This window comes from Drosophila arizonae, chromosome 4, assembly GCF_054131065.1.
Source record: "Drosophila arizonae isolate 15081-1271.41 chromosome 4, UAZ_ARI_1.0, whole genome shotgun sequence".
Classification (NCBI taxonomy): domain Eukaryota; kingdom Metazoa; phylum Arthropoda; class Insecta; order Diptera; family Drosophilidae; genus Drosophila; species Drosophila arizonae.
In genome coordinates this window covers 20,446,913-20,470,405 of record NC_142924.1, presented here as the reverse complement: position 1 = coordinate 20,470,405, position 23,493 = coordinate 20,446,913, and the positions used below count along the sequence as shown (strand labels likewise).

Genomic DNA, 23,493 nt, shown 5'->3' with positions numbered 1-23,493 from the left:
GTTATAGTTTCTCTTTCCATCATATTGTTTACAAATATTAAAAACAAAAGTGTACAGTTTATTCCAGAAGTAAATGTACACACACTATAATATACATATACATATACATAACACTCTTTCGCTGTTGGGTGTTTGTCATGTTTTGGCAGCTTCGGTTTCATGCTCCTGGCCTGCAACATGTTGTACTCACGTCAATGTTGCGCCTTTGTCTCGTAAATCTTAACATATTTATTATAAAACCAAAATGTGTTAGTGTTTATGTTGTTGTTGTTATTGTTGTCGATTGTGGCTAATGCTGTTTCTGTTGCTGTTTTTGCTTACTTTTCACACAATGCGCGCGATTTATTTATTGTATGCATTTGGGAGTTGAAATTGATTAATTACAAAACGGAAGAGCTGAAGTAAGTTATCGATGGGCTGCCTGAAGCCCGATTCCAGCTCGTGTTAAGCCAAGCCTTTGTTTTCGTGGCATCAGAAAACATTTTTCATGCTTAATATATTACAATATTATTATTATTATTATTATTAATATGTTATTAACATTACACAAAGCACAAACTGCTCAGCATACGCACGTTGTGTAAGTCACGGCTCAGTTGGTTAGTTTTTTGTTGTGTTGTTTATTGTTCTATCGAAGGCCACTAGCTCACAATGAATTATCAGAATGACACTGAACTATTGAACCTGCTCCACTTGGTCGGGCAGACAGTGAACCATCATTAAGTGGAACGAAGGGCTGTGGGTTTCTTATGGTTGAAAACCTAAATGATTCAGTTAAATATTAATTTTGTAAAGTTAGCTAATTGGACAGAAGTAACTGAAATATTTAAATAAATATTGATATTTAAAATAATATAACAAAGAAATGTTAATATTATACAAAATTAATATAATTAAATTATAAATTTATATTAATATATTCCAATAATTTTAAAAAATATATGCCTAAGCCTTTTCTACGTTTGGAATACAAATACAAATCGCATAAAATTATATTTGTTCACTTTTTGACAGTTGCACATTTCGGGCGATCACTGTACTTGCTCAGTAAAACGTGTCTTTTATAATCGTGCAATGTGATTTGTGACATGTTTATAGCAAAAATATTATTAGAAACCCTTTCATTAACTTCCTTCATTATTTGTTTTATTATTTACTTGCGATCCATAAAACTGTCTGACAAAATAACATAAAGACAGGGTAAGGTTAGTTCCTGTCCATGGGCTCAGCCCCAATTTGCTTTAATATTTACTTGCGATGTTGTTGGGGTGTGTCTATGAAGAACGTTTAAATTGTTTACACAAACTGGCGTCTGGCGCCAATTCAAAGACATCCACTTGGAGATCAGTTGGCGCCTGATCTTCAATTGCAAATGGAATGCAAAGATGTCCCGACACTGGGGGGATCAAGAGGAAGCTGAGCGCAATTGCAGTCTGCAGTCTTCAGCTTGCAAATTGTTTTTGATCTCGAAGCAATCTCATGAATGTGTTAGACGATTGTGCTGCAGCTTCACGAAATCCAAAAAGAAAAAGATGTCAAAGCAATTAGTTGAAATCAACTCGAGATACATCAAAACAAAAAGAGAAAAGTACAAAATATTTTGCCTCTCAGCGCAGCAGTTTCTGTTGTTTTTTAATGCCACATGTGTCGCCTTTTTACGACGCTGAACTACTTAAATGGTATGGAATTTTTTGTTTTGTTTTTTAATGAGCTATATAAATGTTTGAGGTCTGTGGACCATGCACAAGCATCTACAGAATTGTCGTGGAAATTAATGTGCGTAGACGTAGATGTGAAAGACAAGTACTAAAGGCATAATGGGAAACACTTTTTCATAGCGTTTAATGGGGTGAAACTCTTAACCCTAAAGAGGAAGAAGCGCTCGAAATGTAAACAAAAATAGTTAAGGCGCATGAAACAGACAAAATTGAAAATTAGAATGGGAATACAAAACTTTTTTAATTATATAAAAAAGTGAAATCATTATTGTGATTAAATTTCATTTAATTTATAACAAAATGAGTGCTTTTATTTATAAATTGATTACTTGTCGTTGCTGATAGATGATGAGCTCTATGTGATAGCTAGAGTTGAAAGAGTTCGAATCATTAAAGCTAATCAGACGACAATCAGACTTTTATAATATTAAATAATAATAACATAATAATTTATAATAATAAATTATTTTAAAAATGTTTTTATATAGTATTTTTTTTCATCATTATTATTTAATTACAAAATATATGTAAAATATATATATATCCTTTAACTATAGTTAAAATTATTTTAATAATATTTATTTAACAATAATATTATTTTCATCATTACAATTCAATTTATTATTTATTATTTTCTATTTTCTTATTTTAATTTAATTTATTGTTTTTTTTTTTTCTCGCACATTCGAGGAAGTCATATTTCCTTTAGTTTTAATTTTATATATTTAATTTTATATAAATAAAAAAATATATATTTTTATCAAATATATATATAATATATGTATGTATTTTTCTCATTTACTAATAAATTTCACTTTTTTCTGTTTCAGGTAAGTTTCACACGCCTTTTACATCACTTTGTCTGTCATGAAAGTCGAAAATAAAATGAACGTAAGTCTGAAGAGATATCTACTTTAAGCTCGGATAAAAACTTTTCAAAACATATATATTTGTTGCCAATTAGTTAGCTGTTTTTTTTTTCTTCAGCTACGCGTTTATTAACACATTCCTTGAATTGATGAGATAAATGACTCAACTGAGTGACTTCAGCGTTAGTCAGTTGTTGAGGCTAAGCAAACTAAATATAATGAGAAATTTAGATAAGGCAAAAGGTGCTTAACCTGAGCTCTTCGTATTTTATGATCACAGATAACTATTAAAAACTGGTATTACAGACATAGATAAAAGATAAAGCATAATTTATCTAAAAGCTTGAAGTTTACCTGTTTTATTGTTTTACTCAAATATAAATTTAATAATTTCCTTTGTCATATTAGTTTGCCAGCTCATTAAACCTAATTAGGATAGCATTTAGAATGCGCTCTCAGAAGCCAGTTTCATTCCGCAGATCCTTTGATTAATTGGCAAATTTTTGCGCATCAGCGAGCAACAAAAGGAGCTCAAACTTAAGAACCTTGCCCTTTTTTTTGCTGCTGTTTCATACAAAATTCATAATTCAGAATCAAATTTATGTTTGCACAGCTCAATTTTTGGCCAGACAAAAATAAAATAAAAACTGTTGTCTCTTCTTAGAACTCGGTCAGAACGCGGTATATATATAAATATATGTATATGTACATATATAAGCGTCGGCAAAGCTACAAAGTTTGGCAACGAGCAGACTTGCAAAAATAAATAAATGAAAAAAAAAAAAAATCAAATAAGAAACGTCAACTGAAAAGTGAAGCTCACTTTGAAACTTCTTTGAAGCATTGAAATATATATTGCAGTGTATTTGTTTTATTTGCAATAGATATAGCTTGAAAGATGTGAAGATACATTAACCTTCGTATTTGTGGTTGTTTCGACAATTCTAGTTGTTTTTGGTTGCGCAAATACGACAACGACAACGACAACAGCGACAACGACAGCGACTTTTGTATCTAAAATCAACAAGTTCACAGCGAACATGAAAAAGATAAAACCTTTAAGCCTCAGGCATACATACACACACGCATACACACTCACACACACACACTCACACACTTACACTCATAGACTTACACACTCCCATTCATTGTCAGACATTTGCTTAGACAACAAACAGCAGAAAAACAAACCACCAAAATCCAGTTGACATGACTTCACAAACACGTAAATGAAAGACGACACAAATATAGAACGTAACTCGATCAGAGATAATTCAATTTTGTGACACTTTAGTGGGCTTTTTTTAGGGTGGAACGTAGCGTAGGTAGAATGCGGAACGAGTGAGAAGTTCTTTGGCTTCACTAGTTTGTTTGATTAAACTCCTAACTTGAGTTTACGAATGAGTAATATCAGAATGAAAGAAAACTTTAATTAATTTCCAGTTAGGAAAACTAATAAGCTGAATCTAGTTTCGAAGGGCTTACTGACATGGCTTGACCTGTACAATGTGCTACTTATCAATATTTGGAAATTAATATAAATCGAGTTTAAGACATATTTTTTAACGGTTTTGCCAAGCAAATTTTAACTCAAATTTTAAATTTTAACATATTTCTCATTATTTTATTATTAGGGATATGGCAAAAATATTTTTCCATTTTTTTTATTCAACGAAGAATTTACGCTTTTAGGTCCATTAAAAATATCATGAATTATCTGCTCTAAGCTTTTATAAGAAATTATGCCTCTGTTAATACCATATTCAAACCCCATACAGCTTCCATATAGAATTTCTTAGTAGTCGCACGTTAATTCAGGCAATATTTTTTATTTCGAGCACTTACCAAGCTTCATCTGATTGTTCCACATAAATTATCGAGTTGTTGCAACTGGCAAATGTAAATTACAGTAATTTATCCACTTGCTGCTGCAAATATTTGATGACAATCTCACATGCAACTGCCTAAAGTGCCTTTCACCACCTGAAAATAAAAAGGCAGCGAAAAAACACTTTTGTGGCATCCACAAAAACATGCCCCATAAATATACGCGACTCGCCTAACGTAATTTGGAGAGAGAAAGAGAAAGAGAGGGAGACAGAGAGAGGGAATGTTGGTATTCGATTCCGATTACCGCAAGTGCATTGCAGGCCATGAGTAATGCAAATGGAACCTGCGAATGGGAAATTGATACGAGGTTCACTTTGAACTCGAACAACTGTCCGCTGAGGTCGTTACAACGGGGAATTTAATCCAAAAGTATTCGCTAATTTAGCTGATATTTTATTTCGGTTTCAATTTGCAAACAGAATTTTAATGGCAAAGGTTTCCTACAAATATGTAAGGATGCGCATGCCAAGGGTATCGAATGTTAAATACTCTACGAAATAAAGCGTTTAATATAGCTTTTCTAGTATATCCATTTAAGAGATTTATTTTTTCTAAAACTGGAAAAAATGATCCAGTCCTTTTCATATGGAGCTGTAATTTCTAATTCTTAAAAGATATGTAGGAGATTTAAACTTCTTCTAAAACTGGAAATATTATCTATATTATTGGCTGATTTTTTATTTAGTTGAAAATGCATATATGAAATTCTTGATTTCCATATATATTATATTTCAACTTGCCTTTTTTTTAACTTTTTGTATTCAATTTTCGTTAATCAATGAGAAAAAAAGTAAACAAGTTTATAGTTAGTTTTGGATAGCTCCATAAATATATTATATCTTAAATTGCATATTCAAGTTAGATACATTCATTTTCCATTTATTCCTTCTTCTTTCGAATTACTTTGTAATCCCTCCGTTTCTTTGTTCTTCTTCTCATCTTTTCGTTTGGAGTCTTCCAAAACGAGAGCTTCAATTTTCTTCAGCGTCTCCTCTATTCTTCTATTGTACTCTTCTTCCTCACTCGTGCTCTGTTCCTTGCTCTCTTGCTGCTCTGCTGGGCTATCTCCTTTGGTGCGTCGTCCCAGGGTCAACTTCGTAACCAGATGCCTCGGCACACGCACCTCGGCGCCAATGCGATTCGCGCTCTTGTACTGCTCCAAGACGCGCATGAAGGGCTGCAGGGGACAGCCTCTGCTCTGCGCCTCGATCATCAGTCGGTGGGCGTAGTCCATGAAGCGAGCATCTTCACGCAGGCACTCCAGCTGCGCCAAGCGATTGTAGTTCGTGGTCGGACGTGCTTCCGCGTCGCGTCGCTGCTGCTCCTGCTTGTCTAGCTCAGCGCGCAGCTCGTGCTGGCGACGCAGTTGCTCCTGGCGTTCTTGCAGCTTGAACTGCACGTGAATGCGTTCGTTTTCCAGTCGCATAGCTACGTCGTCGTTGTGTTCCGCCTTTGCCCGCTGCTTGGCTGCCTCGGCCTGCAGCTGCTCTTCTCGCTGCATGGCCTGGCGTTGGGCTTTAGACTGCTCCAGCCGCTGGCGACGTGCCTGCTGCTCCACACTGTGCGCTCGTCGCATTTCCGCCAGCTGCCGCTCGTGGCGTCGCTGATCCTTGCTAGCGCTGTAGTGGAGCCGAGGTGCTAGCTGCTGTGCCAGCTGCTCGTTAAGCTGCAGTCGCCGCTGCACGCGCTGCTTGGACAGATCGTTCTTCAGGCTGTCCAGCCTGGCCTTGGCCTCGTTGTGCACCTCGCAGAGCGTCAGCTCCACCTTGTCTATCAGCTGCTGCTGCTGCCTTTGGCGCTTAGCTGCCTCCAGCGAAGCCAATGCATACTGTCGGGTCTGCTGCATCTTGGCCGTCTGCTCGGCGCGCTCCTTTTCTTGGTGCTGCTTCACTTGCAGCTCATTGCGTTCTCGTTCTTGTCGTTCGCTCTCCAATTGCTCAGCTTTCGTCGCATTACGTTCCTGCTGACGCTGCTCAATGGACTTGAGCAGCTCCCGCTTGTGCTCGCTCAGCTGCTGGCTGCGCTGCTTCTGGCGCAACTGCGCCTCTTCTAGCCCATTGAGCACCTGTTCGCTGTAGATGCGTTTGTCCAGATCTCTCTGCTGCTCGGTGGCTGCCGCAAACTGTGTCTGCAGCTGCCTCTGGGTAATGATGCCGCGCAGCACCTCGCTCTGCAGCTTGGCGCAGTGCAGCTCTCGCGGACCCGGACGCAGTTGCTCCAGCAGCTGTTGCGCCTTCTCGATGCGTTGCTTTTGTCTGAGCTGCTCCTCTCGCTGTACCGCAATGCTCTCCTCCTGCGCCCGTTCTTTGGCCAACTGCTGCTGTTGCTGCTGCTCCAATTGGTCCCTTTGGCATTGCTCCTGCTCCGTGGGGCATATATTGCGTCCAGCAAAGCGTCGAAGTAGCTCCTCGCCGCCAAGGCGTAACCTCTCGTTATCTAATTGACGTTGCTTCTGTTTTTCCTGCAGCTGCTGCTCAGCCGCTTTGTTTGCATTAGCTTGGATCCGCTCATAGCGCTGCAGCGATATAACCAATGGCGGCTTCTCTCGTATCTTCACCTGGCGTCGCTCCTGTGGCAGCCAACTGTACTGCATGGCGCTGAACTGGAGAATTTACTGAAAATTTTGCAGGCAGCTATTGGTCGGGTGTTTATTATCGGGTTTGTTAAATGTTGTCAAGGAGCGCGATTCGTAGTTATGGAGATATTGAATAGCCATATATTGTATGAATAAAATGAATTTCTTTTTTGGAAAGACAGAGAGAGAGAGAGAGAGAGAGAGAGAAAATGATAATTTACAGAGATATAATATTATATGATATATTTATTTTATATATGTAAATCACATTATGGTTGCATAATATCATGTGAAATGCTACATGTAAGGATTATGTTCTTATTACGTCATATTTTTTTGGAATAGGATTATGTGTAAAGACCGATAATATGAAATAGTGTTAATAATTTATTCTGCTTCTTGTGCGATATATATCAACTTTCTTATATTATATATATAATATTATATATTATATACAATCTTTCTCGAATTTTAAAAAGGTTTCATATTTCCTTAGTAAAATAAAACAATAATATTTATTAATTTGAGTAAGACTAATTTATTAAATTTCAATCTAATTTTTCTAAAATAAGTTTTCAGTTCACAACTTATTCTCTCAGTGTATCGCCCACTTGTTGTATATTTTAATAACAATTTTTATCTTCTCAAATTGTAATGGATTTCAGTGTGTATTCGGATATTTGCATTTTTCTAATACTTGGTTAAACTACTAATTGTGATACTTTGTGTACGAGAAATGTCAATTTTGTCAAGTCACTTAGGCCAGATATGTTGTCATTATTTTGATTAATTAGCCAAGTTAGCGCTTGCTGACAACTGTCAACGCAAATGGCAAACATTTTCCCCGAATGCCATTCGCGATGGCTTAATTATGTCCAAAACTTATGTCTTGGCCATTTTGCAAGCGACTGCAACAGCTCAATGTGAATCTGGTGACGGGCATTGCTGATAAAAAAGTAAATAAAAAGAAAAAAATAAAAAATAAAATTGTTGAATGTGCGCAATTTACGGGCGTACTTCATGATGCATAATACACATAAACTGGTCACTAGTTGAGCTGAGTTTTGGAATGCCCACAAAATCACAAATTGTCAACTCATTTCCCGATCGCCTATTACAAGTTGTGTGTGGTGTTAAGAGCTACCGAACCCAGAAAAGGGCACAAAACAAATCTGTTTGGGCACGCTTCATTTGGCTCACATTCAAATCCAATGAATCGTATCTGTATCTCTGCAGCTGAGGTTCAAATAAATTTAATTAACACTTAACTGCGAATGGGCACTAAAAGTCTTACAATGAACCCATTGTAAACTCAAAAGTCTGTAATATATATTTCAAAGCAAACAGTATTTTGTAAACTGTCCCTAACTGCCTCACATAAAGCTAGATCTGAGCAAGATTGTGCGCTTTATATTCGTTGAAGTTTGTGGATCGAATTTGAATTGAATATATTCGGGTTGTGCCAAATCTAAAGCACTGAGAAACAAAAGTAATGTGAAATACTGAAGCGTAACAATTGGGCCCTTGAATTGGGTCAGTGATTCAACATTGTCTGCGGCGTGGTAGGCTATGAAGGCCTCGCCCATAAATAAAGGCAATAAAACTCGCGATAAAGGTAAACTAGTTAGTCATATCTGTAAGTGTGTTTAATAGGTTATGCCACTTGTCCAGCATATTGAGGTGGTTAGAGGGCATTAAAAGCGACTTGAGACTTTATCGATAAATATTCAGTCATGACATTTATTTGACATCTACTTAAGATATTCTTTTACGGGATACTCCTTAGAAATTCCAATTGGAAAAAAATTACATTATTATGGGTTCATGTTAATTGTAGAGCTATGTCATTACATAGCTCTACAATTAACATGAACCCATAATAATAATCATATGTTGAAAGTCTGTTAAGTGTTCATTTTATGTTAAATTTAGAAATGAATGCGGTAGCTAGAATTCATGGGAGTTTACACAGATAATGCTTAACTAAAATATATAAGTAATATATATTTAATATTGGAATTTCAATTTTATATAAGATTAACTATCTAATATATTTTATAATATAAAAACAAAATTGTTTTATTTATAACCCTACCAACCTTTTCCCTTTGTCTTAGCTTTGTCATTTTTTCTTCACTAACCATTAAACCAACTCATTAAAATTTTGTTATCTGGCCAATTTCTTAGTAACAATAATCTTATCTGAGGTAATTGATTCCTCGTAAGCTTCAACTGATGGAATTATAGACTTTAGGTATGGATAAATAAGCTTTACAGCAACAGTTTGCCAGCTGAATGCAATTGCTGCTAGTTCACTTCAACGTCAAGTGCAAATGACAGCACTAAACAACTGGACAACAACAAACAGTCAACAGACAACAGACAACAAAAGCAACAGAAGCAAAATTGTGCCTTCTTGCGGCAACCTCTGTGTCTTGGCCCTTGTTCGGTTCGGTTCGGCTTGGCTTTGGGCTGCTGTTGCTGGTTGCCACTTGAATGACTTCATGTGCCCCTGTCGGAAAACTTGAAAAACTTGTCTTTGTCGAGAGACAGTAAAGCCGGGGGCAGTGTCTGGAACAAGAGCCATAGCCATAGCCATAGCCACACGTACTTTATGCAGTGGGCACTCGGACAACACGAGAACGGCCAGGTGAGAGGAGCGAGATAAACAACAAGAGCAAGAACAATGATGGCGACTGGGACAACAAATGAGTGCAACTGTTTCTTATAGAACAAACTTCATGCACTTCTCCAGTTTGCCTCTGTCCAGTTTTTCAGACCGCAAAGAGAAAGAAAAGCAAAAAGCAAAACGCGACCATTCTCAAAAGTCCCCAAGCAATGTCCACTGACTGCTCCGGCAGCTCCGGGCTCCAAGTTTGGCCAGAAGCAAAAGACGAAGTCGCTGTCTGGCACTTTGTATCTTCTGCAGATCTTAACTGCGTCTCGGAACGCGTCCACATTCGCCAGTTGTTCGTCTCGATTGTGGTTCGGGCAATTAACATGCAATTAAAAGACGTTTCAATCTAAACAACTTTAGAGCGTAGCATACATATTACCACTTTGCACGGCATACACCGATACACACGCACGCACACACTCGCACACACTAGCACACAGAAAATGTAATTTAAGCATCGTAAACACTTTAAAGATCTACACTGACTGACAAGCTTTGAAGCACCGATGTCCACATCGTCAGTGCCTTTCCCAATGCTAAATTGTTAGCTACTGCTTTGCCATAAAAAGCCGATAGTCCTACATATAGCCAAGGTTTATGTTTAGCCAACTTTTATTGTGCATCGTTTGTTTATTTAAATTTAGAGGCATAGACCTATATCCGAGATTACGAATCATAAGCCACGGCCAAATGTAGTCGGCTTTGAATTCTCTTAAATATATATTTGGCAATTTATCAAAATTATTACAATAGGGCACTAGTACATATTTTATTCATCTACAGCTTTCTTAATATTAGCACGGCTGCCTAAGTAAATGTTCTTTCAGCTGATGACTAATGGCATTTACTTTAATACTTGGCATAAATTTTGACAAGCAACATTTCAAGTATAATTTGTATAAATATTCTCTTTCGTTACGGCCATTTACAATTGTTAATATACGAAATGGTTTTTATACCCTATAGACATTCAATATGTCCAAATAGGGTATATTGTTTTGGTGACAGCTTATGTAATAGGCAGAACAAGGCGTGGCTGATTTCATATATGTATGTATCATGTCTTATCCTAATTTGCTATTTTCAGTAGAACCTGATGCTAGACATACCATATGATATGAATGTGCACAGATCATATAGAGTATTTATTTTAGTATTTATTTATTTATTTATTAATAAATATTTATGCCCTATTCAATTTAATATTTATACCCTATTCGTAAACAGGAAGAATTCACCAGACTTAACTGATTGCAGGGTATATGCTGATTAGCATTCCCGCCTTTAGCACTCATACATGTTATTTCTTACAAATTTACTTCAGAGTTGTTTGCTGTACTCGACTTGCTCAAGAAATACTTCTACGGCTTATGTCATTTTTCGTGTAAATAGCGTACAATAAACACAACAGTAACAACAACAATTACAGCGACAGCAACAACAGCACTCATAAGTTTAGAGACCCGTATTAGATATGTCTTTGTTCTACCGTTTCCGAAACTAAAGTCCGCCATCAAATGGAACTAAAGCGCGTCTTTTCTTTCTATTATTTTTGAAGGCGTTTCAATTTTGTGGCGCGGGGTTAGATCAGTTGAACTTTTAATTGTGTGTTTTCATTATCAATTGAAATGTTCTGGATGCCTTCCATTAGACGTCTCTCAATACATATATGTATGTGTATACAATTTCATAAGCCGCTCTATAGCATTATTATCGTCATGTTAGGTTGGTCCAGGCACTTTTCAATGCCAACTCGATCACGTTTTAGACGGCAAATTTGTTAACTTTGCGTTTTGTATATGCTACACGCTCTAAAGAGCATAGCCAATTGCATGTGTGTCTATTGAGAGCCCCATTATCGGTTAACATGAGCTTTACATCGATTTGTCAGGCACACCTGAAGTTGAGTTGTTGTTGTTGCTGCTATTTATGTTGTTGTTGTTGTTGCTGTTTCTCATGTCAATTTTATTAGTAGTTTATTCAGTGTCTGTTGAAGTCTCTTGGGATGGCTGTTGTTTCATTAGTGAAATAGACTTTTAATTGAGGCTTAGCAACATGAAAAATTATTATAAATATGCTAATGTGAGCAGAACTCTTAGAGTATAATATAATCATATAATATTAGCACTTCAGTTGAATTGAAAAAAGCTGATAATAATTTATGTACAGTTCATTTAATAAGAAATTATCATCTACTTTTATCTAAATTTTTCTTTATCCCAAATTTTTCTAAAAGCATCTTTAGAATTCCTACATTTTTGGTTAAGCGATTTTCTTTTATATTTCAAACTTGATACTAGCAAAAAATATGATATTTCATTTTCTTACTTTCGTTTATGTTTATTCGTTCTTCTCACTTCTGGCACCCTTTCAATTTGACTAAATTATATCAAATTAAGATCTATTAAAACTGCTTCCGAAATTATTTAATAATTTTATTCACATCAATTTGTTTTAAGCGGCCAATCTTTCAACTTGTCAATCAAAGAAATTTGAAAGCCAATTTGAGTAATTTGAAGTTGGTTAGTGAAAGATTTCATAATTTCATATAGATATCGCCAATTCTGTGTTACAAAACCCCCAAATCAATCAATCAAAGCGAATTAAAGAGCTTCACACAAAAAAATAGAGACGAAAAAAGAGTAGAAAATAAAAGATAAAATACATTCAAAGAGCCGCTGTCAATCACACGCTCTATTTACAGCAACAACAACAACAATAAGCCGGCGACCATGTAAACCAAAACAAAATTAAATTCAAGCAGAAAAAAAACTAGCACAAAATATTGGTCAAAATATTTACAACGAGCCGAAAAACTAAATGCCACGCCTCGTCGATGATTAATGAGGCGCAGACGGCTTAGAAAGCGCCACAAATGAGTCCATTATGACAATAAGAGGCCAATGAGTGTCCAATAGGAAAAAAGAAGAAGAAGAAAAAGAAGCAGCAGCGGCAGCCGGAGCATGTCGTCGACGTGTTATGGTCCCCAGGCGTTGCATGCAACTCGTCTCGGCTGCCCCCGCCCCCTATCAAGTGGCGCCCACACGCCGTAAACTCATTTGTATGCAGCTCAGCGCCTCATCGTGAAGCACCGATAGTCATCGAGCGCCAAGCCAATGCTGAAAGCTTGTCAATCCCCAACCAAGAATCTCTGGGGCTCATCGGCTGCGGGGCTGGCAAAGAGTTGGAGACGCAGACGCAAACTGGGGTCTGCATAGCTGAGTCTATCTATGGAGCTGGCCGCAGCGCACGCGCGTTCCCACAACGCAATTTATGCAAATGTATGCACAATATTGAAAAAAGAATATATCGATATTTGTGTGAATATACATATATGTATATATTTTATATATATATAATTTGTTTTCAAGTTCTGTGGCGATTGGCAAGCAGCACTTCCACTTTAAGCCGCTTTGCCAGAGACGCCTCATTAGCATAATAGACCCAACCGCAATCGGTAGTCAGCAGAAGCTCAACACATATGAGATAAATGTAAACTATGGCCATAGAATCAATATTAGGAAATCATCTACGAAGATCTTCTAATGATGTGAAAAATAATATAATATTTGACAGCCGCAACAGAAATATTGCCAGAAACCGTAAGACAAAAGTCGATTTCCGATGCTAACGGCGCTGCTTTGCGAATATTAATTATGCATATATTAAAGATCGATAAATAAATACTGTAATAATGAAAATAAACTTGAGAAAAATCAACTCTTATCTATGTTTTTACAAAGTATTTTGATATCATTGACATTTACGGATATTAAATACAAAATAGGCATTCGATTACTAATCAACTTTCCGATCTCTACAGATATAATAAATTTGGACCAGTTTTTATAACAAATAGCTATCATTAAGTCACATCATTATAAACTCCATTTTCATAACTTGTTCGAAATTTCTCCCTTTGTAATCAGATATCCATGAGATAGTATATATAATTTTCACTTGTTATTGTATATTTTCCAATATTTCGACCGGAAATTTCATCACTTTATGCAAATCAATATTGTTATTGTTAAATTGAATTTTGATTTTAATATAAGCCGCAACAATAAACCATTTTTATCACCTAAGCATCAGCTCCAAATGTTGACCAAGCCTCAAAAACTAAACAAAGTTCAAAATTAAATCGTCCAATCAAAACAACTGAGAGCCAGCCGACCTTGTAGCATTAATTTGAACATAAGTAGGGGCGAGAGGTCCAATATAAAATGCATAGTTTAGGACTAAATATATAAAATATAATCTGTGCATCGCATTCACGTGCCTCGACTAGTTAGCGAAGTGTTTTCGTAAAAATTAGATTGAAATTAATTTCACGCAATTAAGAGACTCGGAATTTCTTTCGAAACGAAAAGCCGCCATACAAATTAAATGCTCATTTTCATTGAAAACTAATTAATTTTGTTTACTTAGAAGACAAAGCAAAGAAAAGAAAAAATAAATAAATGCTAATTCGCCCACAAATTGATGGTACAACAAATTGTGGGTTCAGCTCTTAGGAGCATTTCAAAATTTGTTTTTGTTAGTCAAACAAAACAAAATAGAAGAAAAAAAAATCATTTGCCTTGCAAATTCTGAATGTTGAAATAGATTTATGAGCATATCTTAATTACTCTTTAAGTATTTAAAGTGCCAAAAAGAGTTTGCAGAAGCGTGAGAAACTATTAAGAGAATTTTAATTAAAGTTTCAATAGAAATCAATTATATTCTTATTATATAAAAATCTTTTATTTCACAATTACAATGAATTTTCCAATTGATTTACATCATTTTTGTTTGACACCTGTTCGGACTGCATTTAGCCCGCTTTTGTAGTAGGCGATTAGAGCCAAACAAATTGAGGCTTTCATAAATTAGCCACAAATTGAAAGAGATGTATTTAACACAAAATCATGTGAGTGTTAGCCCACCAGCTACAAGAGCGACCCGCATTAACTAACTGGAATCTATAGAAATCGATGGTCGCTGCCAATTATGGGCAGCCCAACCGCTTGGACCACAGTTGCGACCCACAGTAGTGCAGAGTCAAGTTAAGTTGGGGCAAGTCGAGTCAAGTCGAGTCGAGGTCCGGTCTTTGAAGATTGTTTGTCAAAAATGTCGCATAAATGCTACGTGAAACGTAAACTAATGAATGAACCAACGAATGAGCGATTGAATGAATGAATCAGCTGTTCGCTCCAGCTGGGGCGTATGAGCTGAAATGACGAGTGAGTGGACGCGTTGTCTGCGCTGTTTGCGTGTGGGTTTATCCCACAAAAAAAAAAAAAGAAGAAAAACTGAAAATAAAAGTCAAGCACAATTTGCACTAGATTAAGAAAAGGTGGCAAAATGCACACAACTTGAGGATTGGAAGATACCCTGCAAGTTTAGTGAAAAACAATCAACAATGCAGATGTAAACTGATAATAAATTATTTATTTAAATAGGCCAGTTTTTTTTTTTAGCTTTTGTAACATTCTTCATAAACTTCAATATTATATTTTCTAATTGAATATTCACATTTTGCAGTTTTTCGTATTTTAGGTCTTCGGAACTGTATATTAGACCTTTACCAATTGGAACAGGGTATCCAAATAATTAGCAAGTATGTCTGTCTGCATTAACATTTGCTCTCTAGATTTTCGGGCTTCTGTCTGCTGCGTTGTCTTCCAATAAAATTGTCACTTTTCATTTGGTTAAGCGTATTTCTTGTGTTTCTCTCATAAAGCCCACGCTCAGCGGAAGTGCCATTTGATTTATGCATATTCGCATTACGAGTTCAGTTGCGTGGCTTTTTTTTATTCATATAGATTTTCGTATATTTTGTGTTGCTTTTTGTTTTTTGCCAAGTTTCCGGCCAGCTTTGACACACATTTAAATGTGCAGCTTAAAAAGCAATAAACATTCATTTATTTTTACGCACTCACACACACACACACACAACCACACGCAGTACGTACGTGTGTGTGCTTTGACATCACTAATAGAGTTATAGAGTTAGAGTTATATTTGCCCGAAGAAGAAGAAGATGTGTCCACACAGAAATGTGTCAACAATTTTTATCGTCTGCTGAAAATGCCGTCTTACCTTTCCGGGAACTGGGTCAATGCTAGCAGATAAAAGAGAACTTGCGTTATATGATACTTGAGTTTCTTGCTTGGTTTAATTTGATTTGCATGTTTTTAAATTCTTCTTCATTTTGGTTTTTGGTGAATGTGTTGGCTGCATCAACTATGCTTTGGTTTTGACTTATTGATGAGGGTAAGGCATATGATAAGAGCTTTCCATTTTTGAGTAAATCATAAATTAATTCTGAATTGTGGGAGTTGTTTTAATGAGATACTTAGTATTGCAGAAAATTTAATAAATCTAGATATTTTTGAATACAAATGAATCTATATATACATATGTATCTATGTGTATATGTATCTGTATCTGTACGTTGCTATATATATTTATCTATATTTTTACCTGTACCGATTGTATATGTACCTTGATTTATATATCTTCATTACATAAGCATCTAAAATTGCATATGAATAATTGTATGTTTTCTAATTACCATGTAAAATTTTCTTTTTTCCTGCTCACTCCTATTCTATTCGATGTCTACTTATTCTATAGCTCTTTTATTTCCACTTTTGCCTTCCACACACCATCTATATATACGCTTCTACTATTCATTTTAATGATATACTACGTGTGTTAATTCTAGCGAATCGCAATCGCACATCAGATACATGGCAGCAAACATTTTCCGTAATCAGTTACATTTCATGTGCCAATGTCAGCTACCGACTGAACCGGAACATTAGATAAACAACATTTGATTTCCTTGAAAGTTGTGACATTCTACGGCATGTTGTTTATCTCTCACACACATAATTTGAAAGGGCCAACGTGCTGGGTAGCAACTGGTTCTTGCCACTTGCCACTTGCCACAGTTGACACATGGCACAGAGCGTTGCGAAAGCCACAAAAAGTTATGAGTTTAATAGATTTTCCAGGAATTGAGCTTGAGTTAGAGCTTACCACACGTACCGTTCATATCGACGTCGGGCTACGCCTCGCTTTTCCTGCTCACAGTCTCTTTTTTGGTTTTTCTATGGACCCGCTGGCTATGCTTAGGTAACGCTTCTCGCTCACGTTTTCACGAACTGCGAGCGCATCAAAAGGCAAAAATCTCACGAAATTTGCCAATCGAGCGACCATTTGGGTTATTTATGAGCTGCGATTTGTTTGCAACTCATTTAACCGGCAACTCTTTAAGGGTTTATGACACTTTTTCCTCTTCAGCTCTTAACTCGTTTTCACAGTTCCACTCGAGAAATCAACCAATTTCGCGCTTAATTTGATTTTACCAACAACTCTCACCACCTGCCTACCGTTCAGCTCGGCCCTTGTCTCTTTTCGCTGCACATTTCATTGTTTTTAATTTCTGTATAAGTATTATTTAAACACACCGTTCGCACTTTCTACCTTGCGTTTATTTGTAAATTCACTCTGCCAGAATGATTTATGCATCCTGTGTGGGGCTGATGGTGGTCTCTGACACAGTTGAGGGAATCGCAATGACTGTGGAAATTGGATCTCTTACACTAGTTGAGCTTCACTACTTGAGTTCACATATTTTAGTTAAATGCATTTAAGAGGAACTAAGTTAGGCCATCGTTGTTGCCTATAAATTATCATATGGTTATCAAAGCGAAGCGAATTTTTAATTTCAACTGTCGATTTCAGTCGTGCAAAAAATATTCTCTTGAAAAAATGCAAATCGAATCTGATGTGTGTGTGCGCAGTGTGTGTGTGTGGTGTGCGGTATGCATTTGTGGTGTATGTAATTACAGACTTTGCATGGTCGTCCCACTTCCGACGCGTTGGGATGCTGACTCATGCAGGCGAGCACAGGCGATGACAAACACAATCCAAACACACACACAGACACATACACATGGTCTCACACATATATCTAATAGCCACGCTAACCAATACAGCCACAACAAAAGCCAACCATGACCCACGCAAAGCTACAGCTCGAAATCGGAAACTCAACAAGTGAGAGAAAGATGGAAAAAGTGCAAAAGAGAGAGGTAGAGAGAGAGGGATGGAGAGATATGTAGCTAGCGAACAAGGGCTAGCTAACCGAAACTTGAATGTTAAATTTTTTATTTAACTATTTTTTGTTTTTGCTGCCCACGCACTGAACTTGAAAATGTTTTACCAAAACAATGAAGCTATTTTTACACTTCGCCTTTAAATTAAAGGGGGGGAAATGGAATCGACAGCAAAAAATAAAGCTACAAAACCAATTAAAGGGGCATAAAAACCAGAAACACTGCAAAGCCTGACCAAAGCGCAAAAGTAATTTTGTTAAATCTCAGCGAAACAAAGAAAAATCGTTGTGCTGGAAAATGTTCCATGTCATTGCCAGACACAGATTGGTTATTGGTAGACATACCCTGTAAATGAAGAGTAAGTAGCAATAGCTGAAGTTAATTTCAAGAAAAATTAGTATAATAAACAGAAATAATTTTCTTTGATATTAATATTTATATACGCTAGAAATAGCCTGAAAATATAGAGCCGAAGTTGGCAAAAGAATCGATCTTTTAATATCAACAAATGAATACGATAAATGAAACAATTTTGAAATATCCAGTAAATAAAGAGAAGCTTAATATAAGGTTTATATCAAGAAATTAAAATAAATCAATATAGTTAAATAGAAATAATATCCATGATATGGTAGGGTTTAATGACTTATTGTCATATTATAAATTGAAATTCTGTTTGTCGAATATAGATATATAGTTTGAATACATTATATTTTCCATTATAGAGTATCTGTCAGTCACATACCAGTTCTTTCTGGTTCCTTTTCTGATTTGCGCGTTTGGCGTTTAAATTTAATTGGAACTGCAAATCGTTGGCCTCTGGTTAGCACATAGCAGGTAGATGGTAACTGGTAAATGGTAAATGGACCATGGTTCGTTGGGTGCGCACTTCAAGCCTGAATTGTTACGCTCGTGGTTTGTGTCTAGTCTGTCAATCAATTGTAATGAATACGCATATTTGTGAAACTCCACATCAGGCTAGGGTAGGGGGAATGGGGGAGGAGAGGGTCACATGCCACTCTCTATTTATGATGGTGTACCTCCAATTAACCCTGAGCCGTCTCTCAAATTGGCAGCCCTGACCTGCCAGGTGACATTTTGTATTTTGTCAGCTGTAATTGAAACATTTCAGTTCTCAAATTACATAGCTATAAATATGGACTACCTACCGACATTTACATAGAGATTTAAGAATTTACATATATTTGTTGTGGCGCATATCTTTTTGGCATCAGCAAGTTTTGTTCTTTTTATATACATACCTTTATCCATAGGAGCGTGTATACATGTGTATCTATAAGCAGCAACTCTATAAAAGACAACTCGTGCCTCTTCTTGATTCGGCTTTGTTTTACGATAATTTCATAGAACCTCAAACAAGTTTTGCCAGATAGTTAACAAGAAAAGTTAACGATGCGCAAGTTTCTTTGTAAATCTACATGGCAAATAATCTTAAGCGAAACTGTTTTTTAAGGGCTCTCCATAGTCATAAAACAATTTTTAGATACTTTTGCCAAAGAACAAAAAATGATACAAAGCTTGAGTCATTAATGAAATGATATATGTAAAGGCTTATAGTCTTAGCAAAAATATATTTATATAAAAATATATATTAAGAATTTATGCAAATTTAGTCAAGTCTATTATATATCTTTGGAGCTCAAAGAACTGCGCAATTTGCAGGTCTTTGTAGAATTTCCTTAGCCACATTCCTTGCAGCAATTTCCCAGAAATGCCAAGGAATCGTTTTGTAGCGACTTTGTGGGTAATTTCAATTTGCGACTAGTCCTATTAGAACACATTCCACGGCATGCCCTGGGAATTGTGTGCGCTCTGCTGGGCAGTTAAATTCTCAATTTAAGGCCGTGAAGATAAACCGCAAATTGAATTAGGCCCCAAAGCTGCCGCGGTTGCTGTCGAGCCAAGAAAGACTTGTGTATTCAAAGTAATTTGCAAAGAAATTACATAAAGGAAAACAAGTGCCGGTGCCAACAGGCAACACACACCACACACAGACACACTCACACACATACGTACGTAGCACACACATATTCACACACAACGCCTACATGCAATTCACGGCGACCGCAGGCCGCGGTTTGCCAATTTAACTGAAATAAAACGCCCACATGAACCACATGATGTCTGCTCCACTCACACACACACTGTGGGGGCAAACCGGCAGCCCATTACAATTCATTCATTGAACCAAAATAAAATAGAAAAAAAAAAAAACAAAAATAACAAATGCAGCTGAAAATTCAAATCAATTTGGCGCAAACCGCAAATACAAACCGCAACTATCTCAGCGATTCGCATAAATCTAATAAAATTAAAAGCAAAAAAGTTCAGCGCATGCGTAGCGCGCAGCTCAAAGGGGGGAATGCCCCTAATGCTCGCCCACCCCCATTACAGTAGCTGCATAATTTTGCAATTTAAATGCATTTCACAGTGCATTGTTTTGTGTGTGTGTGTGTGTGAGAGAGAGGGGGAGAGAGGACGTACAACAAGTACATTGACTTACAAATCGACTCACTCTCTCACATAGACGCGCAAATGAATCTGCTTAAAATCCATGAAATTAAACAGAATTATATAGCCTGGCAGAGGAATTGCTTATACTATTATTATAGAATTTCATGCATTGAAGCCACAAAAGCAACCCACTCACACGTGGGCGTGAGCATGGGCGGAAGACAATGAAAATGAGAGGCCTACACGTCTGGTAGGGGAAAAGTACGACGGGCTTACGAGCATGCATATTTCTTTAATGAATACATGTGTATAATTTTTTAAGAACAAGCATTTTAACCTGAAGGTAGACAAATATAAAAGGATAATATGGCTTGGCTTGGAAAATTCTTCAAAATTTCAAGCAAATAAAAAATAAATTTCTTACTCATAATATTAATTTAAAAGAAATGTTTTAAAAGTTGTAGACTTTCTAAGATACCTTTTCACCTTATTATTTGTTATCAGGTCTATTGAATATTTAATACTCTTGCCTTTCATAAATTCAAATAGAAAAGCCTAAAACTATTTTCATTATTATTCACTGAATAATATTCAGCAATTTAAATTTCTAATTTTATTCAGGGTATCTCTTAGTCGAGCAGACCCAGTGTGCTCTTAATTATTTTGCTATAGATTTCCTACTTGAACAAACTCTTCAAAGTTCTCTTTTCTAGCCTGTTGCATGCATGGGCTCTATTTGGCTTACCTTATGTTGACTCTCATTATTGGGAATTTGCGGCAATTGGCGTGCCAACTGCTAAACAAAGGTAGCCCAGTTGCAACCCCAACTGTTTGTGGCACGAACAGTTGTCGGTGGCATCTGCCGCGCTTGCGCATGACAAGCGACATGCCAATTGTCGGATGACATTTTGTAAATTGTTTTTGGTCTATGGGTGAGGAAGTGTGGTGCGGATGGTGGGGGGAAATGCCAGCGACAGACCACACTTGTTGCCTCTCTTAATACAACTGTTCATAATTTGCGCCATGTGCCAAGTGGGGCAGGGGCAAGGGCTCGACCGCTGGACGAGGGTTGCGCAGAATTTGCATAGCAGCTGCAGCTGCCCCTTTTTTTTTTTTTTTTCGATGCCTTGGCGGCACCTTGTCCACTTCTGCTGGTTAGGCTTACCCATTCCCATGACACCGGTCGAAAGTTCAAGCTGTGTCGAGTTCAGAGTTTATGCCACATGATAAGGCGGCGGCAACAACAACAACAGCAGCTATAGCAACCACAGACTCAACGTGGGCTGTGCCTCTGGAGGCCCCCAGACTGTGCGTCGTGGCTGTTTCTGGCAGCTGGCAGCAGCAGCAGCAGCAGCAGCAGCGACGGCAGCGGCGGCGGCGTCGGCCCACGCCGGCTGCGCAGAGAACCTGGCGAAACACTAAAACGAGTAACGGAAGTGTGTGAGATGACGACCAGTGAATACCCTTTAAATTATAGCAGCACATATAAATAGCAGCAATATAAATAATAAATAATAAATAAAAAATAATAAATAATAAATAAGAAATAATAAATAATAAATAATAAATAATAAATAATAAATAATAAATATAAATTAATAATTAATAATTAATAATATTTTAATTTGGAATTCAATTTTAAATTGGAATTCGGATCTGGCTTTATTACCAATATCAGATTGCTCTATAAATATCTATAAGCAAAAGTACAATGTAAGGGCTACACAGAGTCAGTGCTAAACTAAGCCAACATCTTTATCTTTACCTTAATTATATATCAATTCAAAAATGATTTCCATATATTTACCAAAGGGTTTTCCGTTACATATTGCCTAATAATATCACAATATCTTTTGGCAAGAGCAATGCTTTACAAAATCGTAAAACATATAAAGAGAGAAATACTTTGACTTTTGATTTGCAATAAATAAAGCAAGCAAAAAGGAAAAATAGCTGGCAGACTTCGTATTGAGTGTTTGTCAAGTGGGCATGAATGGAATGGAAGCCCAGACGCTGATCGAGCGGCTGCGCTTGTAATCCACTTTACGACGACCGGACGTGGTTCTCGTTGGCGTTGTCGACGTCGAAGCTGATGCCGACTTTGCAGTTCCCACTCACCACTGAAAAAGAAAAAAAAACCAAACAGGAATTGCAGCCTGGCATTTGACTGGGCTTCAAAATAGGACGTTGAATGCTCAAGAGTTACAAAAGCCTCGTTCAATTTCCATATTTTATGGGTCTGAGCAAAAAAAAAAAAAAAAAAAAAAAGAAGAGAAAAATGCAGCAGCAGCTTGCTATGGAAATATATTGTATATGGATATATGTATTGCATCCTTATAGATATGCAACATGCTAATCATGTATTCTCGATGCTCAATGAGCTCTTCAAAGTTGCTTTTCTAAAGTGATTGCAAATATAACTTGAGAGGTTAGAGAGGAGGGTAAATACTGAACACAGTTTAAGCAATAAGTGTAGAGTTTTTGCTATAGAATGAATAATAAATATGGTTGTTTGAATATATTACGATAGATATGCAGAAAGAACTCGTCATAGTTTTTACTCTATCAATATAATCATAGGTCACAAACTGGTTAGTCTTGCGTATCGTTTAAGCAACCTCGGATAAAATATTTCACGAAAAGCTTTTAATATTTAAATTCTGGTAACAATCGACATCTCTTGATGATGACAAGTGCTGCTGTCAGCGCTGTGCCACCAAGCTGTAAACAATTGCAACCAATTGTTGCACACATTTTTACATAATGTTGACACAGAAAGACAAAGTGCTAATAGAAATAATAAACCAAGCGTTTCAAATTAAATCAATTAAAGTGCAGCCAAACAAAGAATTCCTTCGATTGGCATTCGGCAAGCAGCTTGATGATCGGTAGCAGCTTGAGCAGCATAGCATCAGGGGCAGGGGGCAGAGTAGTTGCAGCCACTGATGTCAGAGATAAATGCAAGATATCAGTGAGACGACTTGCGCACACAGTCAAAGATTGGCAGTTGGAGTCTGGGACAAACGCAAACGACATTTAATTGACAGTCACAATTTATGCAAACGGCTGCAAAAAATACAAATAAATAACAACAACAAAAAAGATAAATGAAACAAAAATAAAGTAAATATAATAAACAAACAAGTGCAGCCGCTATTGCGACTGTGAAGCGTGGAAA

The 23,493-nt window shown here is 36.7% G+C and overlaps 2 protein-coding genes and 1 long non-coding RNA gene across 14 annotated transcripts in view; 2 read left to right on the top strand and 1 right to left on the bottom strand.

Moving 5' to 3' along the window:
• The window catches only part of rols (zinc-RING finger and ankyrin repeat domain-containing protein rolling pebbles), a 68,047-nt gene that overhangs the window by 21,011 nt on the left and 23,543 nt on the right, over positions 1–23,493 (top strand). For 2 of the 12 annotated variants that reach the window (XM_089466386.1, XM_089466387.1), the window contains exon 2: positions 2,549–2,609. The exons of the other annotated variants lie outside the window; for them this stretch is intronic. The gene's annotated coding sequence lies outside the window, so the exon portion shown is untranslated. The remainder of the gene's footprint in view (positions 1–2,548; positions 2,610–23,493) is intronic. 12 annotated transcript variants of the gene reach the window in all.
• LOC108612212 (uncharacterized) lies at positions 5,307–7,210 on the bottom strand. Its single transcript, XM_018005086.2, has one exon. It carries the CDS (start codon positions 7,068–7,070, stop codon positions 5,346–5,348), a length of 1,725 nt encoding a protein of 574 aa, XP_017860575.1. The 5' UTR covers positions 7,071–7,210; the 3' UTR covers positions 5,307–5,345.
• On the top strand, positions 8,859–22,458 carry LOC149269381 (uncharacterized). The gene is made up of 2 exons (XR_016269590.1): positions 8,859–14,641; positions 14,700–22,458. It is a non-coding gene; the product is annotated as an uncharacterized LOC149269381 (long non-coding RNA).